The 14920-nt window shown below is 34.1% G+C and overlaps 1 protein-coding gene across 3 annotated transcripts; it reads left to right on the forward strand.

Annotated features, from left to right (window-relative positions):
- Window positions 1-5767: 5767 nt before the first annotated feature.
- Window positions 5768-14218, forward strand: LOC128173656 (LHFPL tetraspan subfamily member 2 protein-like). Of its 3 annotated transcripts, none has more exons than XM_052839328.1 (4): window positions 5768-5983; window positions 11433-11929; window positions 12176-12322; window positions 12457-12741. In XM_052839328.1, exons 2-4 carry the CDS (start codon window positions 11485-11487, stop codon window positions 12561-12563), a joined length of 699 nt encoding a protein of 232 aa, XP_052695288.1. In that variant the 5' UTR covers window positions 5768-5983; window positions 11433-11484; the 3' UTR covers window positions 12564-12741. The 3 variants fall into 3 exon arrangements, with proteins under 3 accessions (XP_052695288.1, XP_052695286.1, XP_052695287.1); XM_052839326.1 differs by lacking the exon at window positions 12457-12741 and adding an exon at window positions 12830-14218 and having other exon boundaries at window positions 5777-5983; window positions 12176-12289; XM_052839327.1 differs by lacking the exons at window positions 5768-5983; window positions 12457-12741 and adding exons at window positions 6073-6479; window positions 12830-14218 and having other exon boundaries at window positions 12176-12289.
- The last annotated feature ends 702 nt before the right edge of the window (window positions 14219-14920 follow it).

A 14920-nucleotide genomic window follows, 5' to 3' on the forward strand; every position in this document is an offset into this window, starting at 1 on the left:
AAAGAAATTCTTTGTTGTTTTAAAGCTGTTGTTGTTTTTTTTTTTTTTTAAATTTCACCCACTTTTGGGACTATAAATGGGGTGAGCCAAGGAGAAGTTGTTTGGCCATTTTCCTTCATGTTGTTATGATTTTGTTATCAATATCTGTGGATTTCTTTTGTGTGAAAAAAGTACATAGATGGATGTAAAATTCATTGCCCTGCTTAAGCTCAATGTTGATTAAAAAAATCAAGAATTTCTAAAACATTTTTCCTGGCCAAAAATGACCCTCAAATATCCTCTTAATTTGTCTGGTTTAGTAAAAATAGCTTCATTTATTTATATTAAAGCAGCATTTCAATTCAGGGTTTCCCACATTTGTAGCAAACTGTGTGTGTATGAAATGTTTTAAAGCTTTAAAATCACCTGCCTATTCATTAAAATAATGTCCCTAGTCAAAGAAAAGCATTATCTTGAGACACTGATAACCACAGTTGCACTGTTGTCCATCCTATAGCAAAGTTTGATTTAATAAGCACCTCATTACAACTCTCTAGGATAAATATGTGAAAAGGGGCTAAGGAGGAAGGTCTTTAGGTTATTAATTTAATCTTGAAAAATCAGAGAAATCATGTTGAAAAACCAGTCGAATATGTTTTTAGATCTTGCAGATTGATTGAACAAGATTCCAATTTAACAGCTTATTTAACTTCTAGTTTTGGCATTATGAATTCTTATATGCCTAATTTATCTCTGGATTTATGTGTCCAAAAAAATTTTTAATTGATAAAAAGTTTTAGACATCCAGCATTCAGTTACTGCATTAAGCAAATATAAAGTGCTGTGAAAAAAATTAATTCTTTTCTCAGTGGAATTCCAATGGAAATTTACATTTAAAGCTCAGGGATGGACAACTGATGGGTGTACGGAGAATAATTTCTTAAAAATGAACTCAGCAGAGTTGTGGATTTTTTTTGTTGTTTTAATTAAGTACCATGTGTAGTTGCTCTACCTCGATTGGCTATTCACAGCTTGCAATGGATTTAAAAAGTACAATGAAAGGGTGTTACTTGTCTGTATAAAAAATTATTGTGTTTTGTGTGATATGCCTTTCACCATTAATTTGCTGTCATTTTTTTTTTCAAGTTTCTTTGGGAAGGGGGGAGAGAATCATGAAATGTTGTACCATATACAGTGTGCTTCACAATTTTTTGACCTGTTGGTGAATAACTTACATTCCTCAGGATTTTAGTGCTAAGGTTTTATAAAAGGTCATTAAACATCTGTCTTCAACTTGTTTTTCTGATGTTGTCATTACTTTTGGTGACAACTGTATATCATTGCCTGATAGGGAATTTTTAGGTCACAGCTGTATTTCTTGTTCTCCTTTTTTCGGTTTTTCTGTGGGGAAAAATACTGATGCTGTAGGAATAAAGGTATCTAGTCTATAAGGCACTGAAGTGAGTAGTAGGTTATTATGAGATTTAATGCCAGGTGATACTTTTGAAAATTTACTTACTATTTAAAACTTTTTTCACTACTTTTCAAAGTGAAGTGGCCTTTTTTGGAAGATATTTTTCAAAATAAATGAAAAGCACAGAAGAAGGTTGTTTGGAAACAGGGCAGCAAAACATTTAAAAGAGAAATATCAGAGTACATACATGTAGAAAATTTAAGTGATAGGGATTTTTGAGGCAAATTCTACTGTACAGAAAGTGAAAGTACAAAATGAAAGTTGCTTTATAAATCAGAACACTTGTAAAGAAAGTCATGATTGGATGATTCATATTAATTTCTTGTTATTATGATTTTAATTGTTGATTTGTTATGTAAATGGTGTTTTGTTAAGAATTACATTTTTTTTAAAGCTTCCTTTTTACTGTGTAATTTTGGTCAATACATTTTTGTGTACACACATTGTAAATATGTACAGTATATACCAAAAAATAATGTGTACAGAGTATACCAAAATCATGTGTCAGGATCATCATTAATCAGTGTTTTATCTACACATTTTGTTTTCAAAAGATTCATTTTTTACATGTCATTGTTGAGACTATGTTCAGATGAATGGCCATTCTTGTGGCACAACTCAGTAGGCGGTTGAATCTAATTTGCCCTCCTTTTTGGTTTACGAAATTTCTTTCCTCTATAGTTTAGTTAACTATAACTTACATACATTAGTTTGTGTCCAGTGTAGTTTTGGCATCTTTCCATAATCGATAAACTTGATCACTGGAGTATGTTATTTGTACTACAGTGTTCTTAAAAAAAGGAAAATTTTGGTCACTGGGCAGCTTTATTTTCCCTACAATAAAAATGTGATTCAAGATGGTACCTGTAATCTTAGTAAACATAAGGCCAGTGTGTATTTTCAGTACTTTGATTTTACTGTACTGAAGAACCCCACACAAGATTAATACCACTCAACATCAGAAAATTGTTGTAAACTGATAGACTTTATTTTTTGACCAGACCGCTGGCGACCTTGACATTTTGTAGGTCAAGGTTACGCCATGCTGAGTGTTTAGTTGCCACAGAGTGGTTGTTCATCTGACCAGAGTCCCCCTCCTTTGCCAAGTTTAGCTGCCATATTTCATGTTCTTGTTACTGTAAACATATAGGTTGCCGTAGAGACACGTGTATCTGTAGATGCAAACTCTTTGAATTCTGTCGTATTATGCAGACTTTTACCCCCAAAACAAAAACAGAGAAAAAACTACATAACTTTTTTTTCCTGATTTTTTTTTTTGTACAGACTTGCTCAAAAAATGTTCCTTACTTGTCACATACTGTTTTGGTACAGCCTTGTTCAAAAATTTGTTCTTAATTCTGCTTCTGGTCTTTACAAAATGTATTGTACATCAGATGATTTTTAAAAAACGGAAGTGAAACTAACTAGTAGGATGCTGTCATATTTTTTTTTTATTTGACATCTTTACATCACAGATTTTCAAATTGCTCAAAAACTTTGATGAATACAATATCAAATATATTGTTCATGTTGTAAAAAGAAAAATGACATGAAATATACATGAGATTTATTTTGGACACACCTGTAAAAAATATACATTATGGAGGCCAGTTAATAATTTGATAGTATTAACTTCTTTAACTTAGTTGAGTGCATATGTACTAAACATGGTTTGAGGTTTCGGAAAATCTTTGGGTCTTTTGTTGCAAACATAATTTTTTTTCACAAAAATTTTTTTTTTCATTTGTTTAAAAGAAAAAAATACACTTTCCGAGTTGTGCAGTGAATTTTCAGTGAAAAAATTAAAATTCTCTATTGAAAAAGAATATTTTTACCCGAGTATTTTTGTCATGCAAATTTAGAGAGAAACAAATATAGTTAAACTGATAATAATTAAATGTAAACAAAATAACATTAAACAAGGAACAAAAATTTCTTTTTAAAAAAAATTCCAAAACAAATTTTCTTCTTTTTTTTAAATTCCAAAACCAACCCAACTAAATGCAGATTGAATTTTGTTTGCAGCACATCTCCTGAAGATTTTTGCTAACACATAGTTACAAACATATATAATATATTATTTAGTCTTTTTAATACAAATATGTCCCAATTTAATTATGAAAGATTGACCATGGACATTGGAAGGTCAAATTGTATATGCTTGCAAGGTTATAATATTCTTTTTTAGCACACAGTTTGTGACCTTCAAGCCAAAGTTCAAGGTCAAAATTTTATGTTTCATAACATAATCAAAGAGTGTATTTACTGGTGGAAAACTCTTTTTCCCCTTTAAAATGCATTTGTTAAATTTTTTTTATTCAAAAATAAAAAAAGAAGAAGGTGGGGATAGTGCGAGGAAATTTTGTGAAACTTGATTTATTATGTGCTGCAATGCTAATTCTTTTCTTTTGCATTTTGCTTTTAGCATTCTGTGGTAATCGTATTTGTATAACTGGAAGCCCTCTCTCTCAGTGTCATGTGGTCATTTCATGTACGCCCTTCAGACTGCACACATACGATAAATATAGTATATATATATATTATATAATATGAATTGCATTTTCACTTTTATCCAATGATATAAAAATATTTTTTTCGTGATTTACATGATGGAATATTACATATATGTATATGTACATTGATGTATCTCGTTGATCAATAAATAAAAAAAAAACATCAGTGTACCGAAATACTATTATTTGTTGTTTTGTTTTCAATACCACTCGTGCATTGTGTTGATTTTGAGTTTACCGCCAAAATATGAACAAAAATGACGTATATATAATATATGCGGCGGAATTTTTAGGAGAAGATTTCCCACATTCATATAGTTTCTAAAATCTGTGTTCTCATGTTGGCCGATCTCTCTGTTGATTAAAAGAAAGAAGAATTTTTTTTCGTTGCAACCCAAAAATAATATTTTCAGGGGAAGAAAGTGTCCTCATAACTTTTCCATTATATTAGATGAGGATATGAATTTATGTAACAGTTGAATAACAGCGTGTTCTAAAGCTACTATAAGAGTATTCGTTGGTTTAAAAATTCGTTGTAAATTAATTTCCTCATATCATAATCTCTAAAATATATTGCGTATCAACTCTGTAATTTTGAATGCCTGAGTGGAAAATTCGTCATGGGTTATATATCGATGATAAATACTGCCAGCGTAAATAACGAAATAAAAACCTTAGCGAATATTTCTGCCTCTACTCATGCGCGGATATAGAGGGCGGTTAGGGGGTTCGGACCCCCCCCCCCCTGTTAAATTCAAATTTCTTTAAATTACATTATAAAAATAACAAAAATATGCCTCAGACCCCGCATGGCAAACTGAAATAACCGTCGGAACACCCCCCCCCCCCCCCCGTAAAAATTTGCTTTAAATTTTCTTACAAATTTTCCAAGCTACCCTGAACAAATTTTAAAGTAACAAAAGAAAAAGATTGTTTTCAGTTTTTCCAGATATACAAAACTGTGAAATGAATAGTTTGTCATTAGTCTTTGTTATACTTTCATGTTAAATACTGAAATCTGATTGGTTTCGACGCAGTTGATAATCCGTTCTATTATCCTCAGCGTTAGCAACAGACTTAACAACGGGTAACACAACGAATTGTTACATGCGCGTAAATTATGCGCGTACGGTTTGCAAAGAATTCACGTCATTTCTACATAAAAGCAGCTAAGTTTTCTTTAAAATTAAGACATTCAGTATAATAAAATAAATAGTGCCTGTTTGGGAGAATAACAGTTGAAATTGACACCCCTCGAAAACCATTGTCAACCTCCGCTTCGCGTCGGTTGACAATGGTTTCCTCGGGGTGTCAATTTCAACTGTTACCCTCCCAAACAGGCACTATTTTTATACTATCATATAGCAAAATGATTTAACCCCCGTTGTACAGTCATCTGCAACCGATGGGTCAAAGCTTCTGTAACTGAATAATCGGGAGAAGATAAAATCAATGCTATTGCTAATTAGAATGATCTGATTCAAGATTGGGCCACAGTGGGGGGGGGGGGGATACTGATTAATTAATTGCACCAAATCCACCCCATTTTCAAACCATTTTGTAAGATATCTTTACAAGATAATATACAGAATTTATATTGTATAATAGAAAAACTTTTCGCAAAAATGGACAACTTTTAGAATTCCCAATTTAAATGATAAGTTGACAGATGATTGGGAAAATGTGGGGTGGGGTGAGGGTCATAACAAATGTACATGCAAGTGTATAGTACTGATCATGCTTCGCCTCTTTCAGTCAGTCAAACCCTACTACCAGTATGCTAGTGGAATCGCCCATTCTCAAAAAACTTTGCTACGCGCGTGAATATTGCTTGTAGCAGAAACTTTTCATATCCCACAATTAATAAAGCATGTGCAGAAACAGATGCGCGTGCGGGAAGATGCGCTAGCACCACCTGTTCTTACACGTGCGTAAATCCTCCTTGAATATATTGAAATGTCGTGAATTTTTATTACGCCGGTGGAATTCTGTTTCATTTTAAAACCACGAAGATCAGGTAAGTGTAACATTGCTTATAACTTGACGGTGTTTAAATGCTTAAATGACTGAAACATTACATAAACAGTGGATTAAGCTGCCCTATCCCACACGCCTGTGTATTTACCCCTGCGGTCGGTCAAATGTTATAGCGGCCATTCATCATTTGCATTCGACCGAGAAGAGAAAAAGGAGCGCTTGAATCTCCTCCAAGCAGACGAGAGGTTACAGTTCTCGTTTAGATCTCATTTATACGCGTCTTCACGCCTCAGTTATATTTTCTACCGTGATGTTGTCATCGTATAGTCAGTGATGTATATATGCAATATTATTCATACTTAAATCGATTCGTGCCAAAAAAAAATCGAAGGAAAATATTCAAACACTTGTTTCACTTGGATTTAGATTTCTATAGTGTATTAATGTAGAAAAAGATGACAACAATCAATAATCGCTAAAACAAGTGTGTTACATGTGTGATGACATAAATTTGAGATTTCTGACCCCTGTCTAGTGTAAGTACGTTTGAAGTTCTCTACAATTTTAATGTACGCATTATCAGGTTTTTTTATGACTTCAAGGCTTAAACTTGTCTTACCAAGATACGGGATATTGATTAGCCTATGGTTTTCTAGCAAGTATATGTATGACTGAACAGTATTTATCATGCACTGTGTATTTGCATTGATTTCTTAAAGATCGGGGGCAGATTTTTTTTTATTTCAAGGACTTCCTTTATTATAACAGGCTAATGAAGCGAATTTTCGTACGATAAAAATGGTACATGCACAATTACACAAAGGGAGGACGTGTGTAATCTTTATTGATAGTGCATTTTATACATGAATCGACAGAAGGCTTCAGAGTTTATTATAGGGGGCTTTAAACTGTTACCGATACAACCTGCATATCTTCATATTAAATGACCCAACCCAATCAATTCTCTCTCTCTCTCTCTCTCTCTCTCTCTCTCTCTCTCTCCTATGTGATTCAGAGTTGATTGACATTGCCGTAATATCAAAACAATACAGTGACGAAATACCTTATACATGATACAAATGTTCTTACCCTCGGGGCTCGTCATGAATATTTGACATATGTAAAGTTACATTATTAAAAAAACAGCCCATGATTTCTAGAGTCCTAAAAATTGCCATCATTGGTCTTTTAAGTGGGAAATAATTAAAAGAGTACTGTATTTTTCTGACTGTGTAAATATTTACATGTAAGATTTAAGTACCTTAATTATATGGGTCAATCCAAGGTTGGGGGTAATTTGATAGAGTTCATTTGCATTGAATGATTCGTATAAAAATCTCTGGCGATTTGTAGAATAATTACTGTGTTGAACTGTATTCCTAATACCACTTATTTTATTGACTGTTGAGATGGGAATTGAGGTTTGGTTGAAGTGAAGGCGTGGGGGGTGGGGGGGGGATAAGCGCGAACATATGTACGTTAGCGAGTAATCGTATGCTAGAAGATTTTCTTTATCTGAGCTGTTTTTGTAGTTTTTAGCCGTTTTCTGATAAAAAGTTGATCCATGAATGAATTTTTTTCCCCATGTCAATGGAACCGTGCTGTCGGTCGATATCGCTGAAACATATTTAAACAAGGACGGAAATTATATGTTTATTTGGAACATTGTTAATTAATTATCTGTAAATATGTCATAGTATAAATGAATACTTTTGGAAATTATTGAAAAAAAAATATCGAAAGAGGAAAGAACCGGGTCATTCAGATCTGACGATATGCGGATTACCTCCCCTTGGAGATGACTCCGCTCACGACAGGGTGTCGCTGCATCATCTGTGATTGTTTCGCTCCAGCTGCTCCAGTGTTTGTTGTGATAATGAGTAATCGCACGAGCTGCAGCCGACCAAATTATGTGTTATCGAACTTGTAATAGTAATCCCTGCCTTATCGCATGGCTGTCTGAACGATGCAAGATGAATCAGATTCCAGAGAAAATTCTCTCTCTCTCTCTCTCTCTCTCTCTCTCTCTCTCTCTCTCTCTCTCTCTCTCTCAGAGGTCGATATTACTATTGTCCCACCCTAATAAAACCACCCAGCCTCATAGTCAACCTCTCTTAAATTCTAAGTCGATCCCTACTCTATAAGTTTTCTAGAACCCCCCCCCCCCCTTCCAAAAAATAAATCTTCAGCCAAGAAAAGACAAGCCATATGTTACGCGATAATGACGATGTATCTTTGGATTTAACTACTTTATTATCGATGTTTGTTAGAGGAAATATTCTCATGGCGTTACGGGGTTCTGTGAACTCTTCAACAGGATATCGCCTCTCCGTGATAACAGCTCTACTTCTACAGAAGTTGATAGATGGTAAAGTTACAACAGATTAAAGATTGTATATATAGTTATACAACAGAGGCGTTTGTTGTAGAGTTACAACACAGGCTTAAATGTAAGAGTTACAACAACAAATAGCTTAAAATAGTTACAACCGAGATGTAGATTGTAAAGTTACAGTTGAGGTGTAGATTGTAAATTTAAAACAAAGGTGTAAATTGTAAAGTTACAACAGAGGTGTAGAATGTATAGTTACAACCGAGGTGTTGCTTGTAAAGTTATACATCAGAGGCGTAGGTTGTACGTATAGTTACAACACAGGCTTAAATGTAAGAGTTACAACAACAAATAGCCTGAAATGGTTACAACAGAGGTGTAGATTGTAAAATCACATTAGAGGTGTAGAATGTGAAATTACAACATAAGTGTAGATTGTAAAATTACAACATAAATGTAGAATGTAAATTGTATAGTTACATCATAAGCGTCGATTGTATAGTTACAAGGAGAGTTATACGAGACTGGGAGAAAACAGTTATAACAGAGGAGAAGAAAGAATAGTTACAACAGGCGTATACTAGTATTGTTATATTTACAACTGAGGCGTTGATTGTATGGTTTGATTCAAGGCCTACATGCAGGCAGTTGTACCGTTATTACGTGATCATGACAGGAAGTCAACGTGAAAAGTGACGTTCGTCTTTTAAATGTGACGTCCGTATTTTGATGTGTCGTGACATGTCAGAAAACGGGAGCTTGCCAGCTTGGATACTACTGTGGTTTCATCAATATTCGTTGAAAACCAGTATTCGTGGATTTCGTTGTTATGTTGATCAACGAAATTAAATGTTCATTGAAGTGCAATTTCTCTTAACACTTTGATAGGATCATTGGCCACGAATTTACGTATCCTTGAAACTGTAATATTCACTTTATCCACGAATATTAAATACCCACGAATATTAATGAAACCACAGCATAGCCTGTCACAGCTTACCGTCTAGGTCACTTAATTTTTGGGATTTTTTTAACGAAAAGACAAAAACACAAAGATACCAATATTAGCTGAAAAAGCACAAAAACGAGGATTGAAAAATGATAAACTATTAATGTATTGGGCCGTGCATTCACTATTAAAGTTTGGACTAGGGTATATGGAATACAACCCTGGGTAAATATCCCGTACACCCCTGATTAAACCTTGACAGCGATATAATGTCCCAAGGAATTATACATGTACGTGTGTCTATAGATCTATTGTGTCGATTGAAATAATTCTAGCTGGAAAATAAACTGAAAGAAGAAACTTGCGGAATGCCTGAGATTTTATCTCGATATGACGTCAAAGAAAGATGATGTAAACTAAGACGAAATTACATAACAAAACAACAGACAAATTTTGCCCTAAGAGCGAAATAAAAAAAATGAACAACCTTTATAGCGCCAGTCATTCTAAACTGTGTATGTGTGTTTATAAATAGATTGATATGGGTGGGTGGGGAGGAACATTAATGTAAACGTCAGCCACTGCTCAATATACAGAGCTGGTACACGCCCTGGGTTTGTGTAAATAACACTGGGAACACACTGAGAGTGTCTGGCGATGATCAACAAGTCTTATTCTGTATTTTGTGAACAAAGTCAGGTCCCTACTGTTCTTTTGCGCGTGTTTCTAATTTAATATCGCATAAAGCATTGTTATATGGCTAAAAATTAGGAAGGGTGTGTCATAAGCAATGGGTAAACACACCGTGCATCATTATCAAAGTTTTCTAAAATTATTAAGCTTTTTTAAATCACTCATCAGATTTTACTCTTTAGGAAGATCTGCAAAATCACTTTTTAAGACAAAATTTTGAGGTAGTACATGTACAATATATAAATAGTGCCTGTTTGGGAGGGTAACAGTTGAAATTGACACCCCGAGAAAACCATTGTCAACCGACGCGAAGCGGAGGTTGACAATGGTTTTCGAGGGGTGTCAATTTCAACTGTTATCCTCCCAAACAGGCACTATTTATTTTGTTATACTGAATGTCTTTTTTAAAATTTTTAAGAAAATTTTACTGCTTTTATATAGGAATAACGTGAATTCTACAGCGAACCGTACGCGCATAATTTTCGCGCATGTAACATTTTTTAATGTTACCCGTTGCCAAGTGCGTTGCTAACGCTGAGGGTAATAGTAAATATTATTAACTGCGTCTTAACCAATCAGATTTCAGTATTTAACATGAAAGTATAACAATATAAAATACATAACGGTGGCATATACTCAGTATCGAAGACATCGTCAACTGCAGAGGGATTTATAATTATAATTAGTACTTGAAATAGATTTTTACATTATAATTAACATAGATTCATTTATTTTTCGTTAACTTACCATTGGTAAACTATAATAAAAAAAATCCGTCAGTTTTCAAGAATGGAACATAAATGTTGGAGGTTTGAGGATATAATTGATAACTCTCCGAGTATTACAATATGGGGTTTTCGGGCTTTGCCGAGGAAAAATGATATCATTGAAAGTTAAAATCTACAATGATCAATGAATAAGATTTTCCGAGTCTTATATATCCCCACCTTTCTCCTGTACCTCCCAATATTACCCTCTCCCCCACTTTTGCTGATCTATGGTGGATTTTGCGTTTCATTCCGTCTAGCAGATTATGGCCACTTGAACTCGAATAAATCTGACATTGGTCAGTTAAATAATACCTGGTTCCTAAAACTAAATCTCCTTTAGTATACCCATACCTGTATACCCTTGAGTGTATTTTTACCTGTTAATCTGCTGTAAGAGGATCCCAATATAAGATATATATATATATATATACCTGTCCGTATATAATCTGTTGCTGTTCATTAAAATACCTGTGTTATGAAGGTACCTCGCTCAAAACCTGATACAGGGGGTTTCATTGTGTTATTGGTTCCTCAGGAATGACACAGAAAGGGTGGTAGATGTTTACTATTACATGTACTCAATGTACTGTATAAATCGGTTGTTCATTTGATAGATTTATTTTAATAAGTGGGTGAATATCCTTATTATAATAGTTTTCTTTTTGTCTTAATACTTTTTTTTTGGATTTCAAATAATATTTATTTTTGTTATAAAATAATCATGCTTACTGTTTTACTATTTCAGAAATCTGCATTTTTTAACGCTTTCTTCAGTTCGCGATTTGATTGGAGGAACGATGTGTTACGTCATAGTCACGTGTCGTTCGTTAGGATGGACGCTTCTCAGTGTCACCGTAACCTTAGCAACCGTGGCAGCAGTTACATCCCCTCATTGGTTGATCGGAACCCCTCGGGAAACTACCATTCAACTCATCAATTCGTCTGAGAATTATATGGACTCGGAAACTTTCCGACCCACCGTAGGAATATTCAATAGGTGCACAAAACTTCAGTTGAATTTCCAAATTGCCAAAGTCAGAGACAACTGTGCAACATTCGTCGTAGCGTTTATGGCGGAGGATGACTATTTTCCGCATGCGTGGAAGGCGTGCGTGATCCTGTTTGCAATCGCTGGAACCTTTCTGCTTTTTGCCATGTTGTGTTCTGTTATGAGCCTCTTTGTTCGTTCCATTTGTGGCAAGAGTATTTTCAATGTTGCAGGATTTATACAAAGTATAGGAGGTATGATAACATCTGAAATTTCTGGTAAAAATGCAATTTATTTTTCATGTGTTGCATTTTACTTTGGATTAATACTATCGATGTTAAAATAGATTATTCATATTTTTTTCTAATGAATTCAATGAAATTAAGTTTTAAAAAGTCACTTGAGAACATCAACGATATAAATAACTTAAGCATAAACAACTTTTTTCCATATTGGTTTTTCTAAAATGTGATTATTATAAATGAATGCACGTGTTTCAGGGTTATTTTCTGTGATTGGTCTGGTAGTATATCCGGTTGGATGGGGCACCAAAAGGGTGCGAGATCTGTGCGGAGAATACGCCGATCCTTACGTCATAGATAGCTGTTCGATAGGTGAGTTCTGTACGATATTTGAGTTCTACGTCATAGTTAGCTTTACGATATGTGAGTTCTCTACGATATTTGAGTTCTACGTCATAGTTAGCTGTACAGTTGTACGATAGGTGATTTCTACGTCATAGTAAGCTGTAAGAAAGGTGAGTTCTACGTCATAGTTAGCTTTACGAAAGGTGTCACATCGAACAACTTTACTTATATTTCTAATTTTTCCTTATTGTCCATCGAAATTATTTCTGATCAGATTTTTTTAACCAAATCAATAATATGAATTACATTTTCAAAATAAATTTTTCAAAATTGGGTGCAACAACACCAAATGGTTCTTACAATTTATGACTTTAAATAAAAATAAATCATTGAAACCATCAACAGCCGTTGCATGACCATTTCACATGTTTTGGAGCCAACGAAGCTTACTTACGACATTATGGATACCGATGCATGTTATGAGGAGGGTGGACCTCCTTTTGAATCCGAAAAATTTTACCTGATGATTTTATTGCAATAATAATAGCTCCTTAATTTTTTGCACAGGCTGGTCCTACTACCTCGGGATAGCCGCCACAGTGCTGGTTTTCATCACCGCCGTGCTGTCTGTCCCCGCCGATCGATCCACCACCAGCAGGAAAGTGGAAGAGGAAATGCTGGAGGGCAAAAATCTCATCTGTGTATTGTGATGTCACTTCCGGATTAACAAAACTCGGTACCTCTCGGACGTTGTCGTTACTCTGACAGACACGTGTTCACATGTTGTTACTTGTATGTATGTATACACAAAATTGTGCTACAATTCTGCTGATAGTAGAATGATTTTGAATAAAGAGGCCAAATTTTAGAGGGAATAGAAAACAGTTTCCTCCAAAAGATATTTGCGTGATTTTATAAAACGCCATCTCTTCCTCTGCAATTAGCATGATACATTTTTGTTTGTTTGTTATTTTTTGTAACATGCGTATAAAGAAATGTGAAATTTCATTTATGAACATAAAATGATTGCACATGCGTATCATATATAAATACTCACATGTAGATGATTCTTGAGATGATATGTTCTTCTATGAGTGGTTTTAATGTCCTGTTCATGCCTCTAGTCTTTACTGTGCAACCAAAGACCCCCCCCCCCCCTTTCCACCGGTAACAGGATATAATACTCAGAGATTTCATACATCACCCAGTAACGTAATGCTAATACTAATACTCTGTCAATCTTGTTATTTCATAAACTTAAAGGTAGATTTTGTAGTTCTGTACAGAAAACTATTTTCATTACGACACAAGAAAATATTTAAATGGTAGAAAAAAAATAACACGGTATATTCCAATTTACTGATGCTTTGGGATTTGGTGTTCAAGTATTCTCACCCCAAAGGGTCAAACAGCGCACCCTAATGTCACCCTACCCCCATCTCTTCAAAATGCAGATGAGGGTAAACGGCCCGTACAACTCAGTCTAGGGCTCTAGGAGTAGTTGTACATTTGACAATAAATTTTCTTTTATTGTTTCGAAGCAAGGAGATGACAGTTAGCACGGTAATGTTGTAAATATTGAATTTACTGGATGCATGGGTGTAAATACAGAATTTATAACATTACAGTTTCATCCAAGTGTGTTTTTTTCACTATATCGTCTCAACCCCTTTCACCCCCCCCCCCCCCCCCACCCACCCACCAATCGGACTCTTTTTACTGTATTGAAGTTATTGGTTTGAAATATTATAGTCACATGTCCATTTACGTTTTTGTTAATTTATTTTGACTTCCGTATATCGTTTGATGTTTTTGTTTTCTACAGTTTTGACAAATATATATATACGCATTGTAATTCATATTTCATCCCTTTTTTCCCAGTATCATGTATTGAATTTTTCATTGTACATTTATTCAAGATAATTTATGGCCATGTTTTTTATGATTAATCTCGAGAAAAATAAAATTCTTTTTTTGAAAATATGGTTGATAATTGATCTCATGTTCTTTGTATATATTCTTAGATTTAATCCTTGAGTATCTCGAATAATGTCGTCTGGCGGTACTGTGCAACGTTTTCCGGATATGCTTAAACTGAAGATGCATGGCGAATTTGTCCGAGATTTCCTAGTTATCTAACGGTTACACGTATTGAATTGGAATCACTGAGTCCATGAATTTTTTTTTCTATTTCCAAAAAAAAAAATATCGATCTTATTGATATTATGTTCTAATGATAAAACCGAATTCTAATTCATGTATAATCAGTTAAAATAAATCTGTCCGCATATAAATATGACAAAGATATTTTCTATAATATTAACGCAATTGCTTTATCCCATGTGCCTTTTTCTTCCGTATATAAACATAATTCACCATATCATTCATTTATTATTATTTGTTTTTTTTAATTTTAAACTTTTAACACGCAAAATTAGATCATCGGATGTATCATCAAAAGACTACATAAATGTTCAACAAAAAAATCGATATTATAAGAGAGGTATACATTTAAACAATAAAATGCTTTCTTTGGTGATTCATTCGGGATATGAAGGTAGCGACATTGCAGAAAAAATACATAACCCGCTAACGCGGGTTAGGTAAATTTTTTCTTCAATGATCGCTACCTTCATTACCTGAATGAATCATCAAAGA

Source organism: Crassostrea angulata, chromosome 2 (genome assembly GCF_025612915.1).
Source record: "Crassostrea angulata isolate pt1a10 chromosome 2, ASM2561291v2, whole genome shotgun sequence".
NCBI lineage: Eukaryota > Metazoa > Mollusca > Bivalvia > Ostreida > Ostreidae > Magallana > Magallana angulata.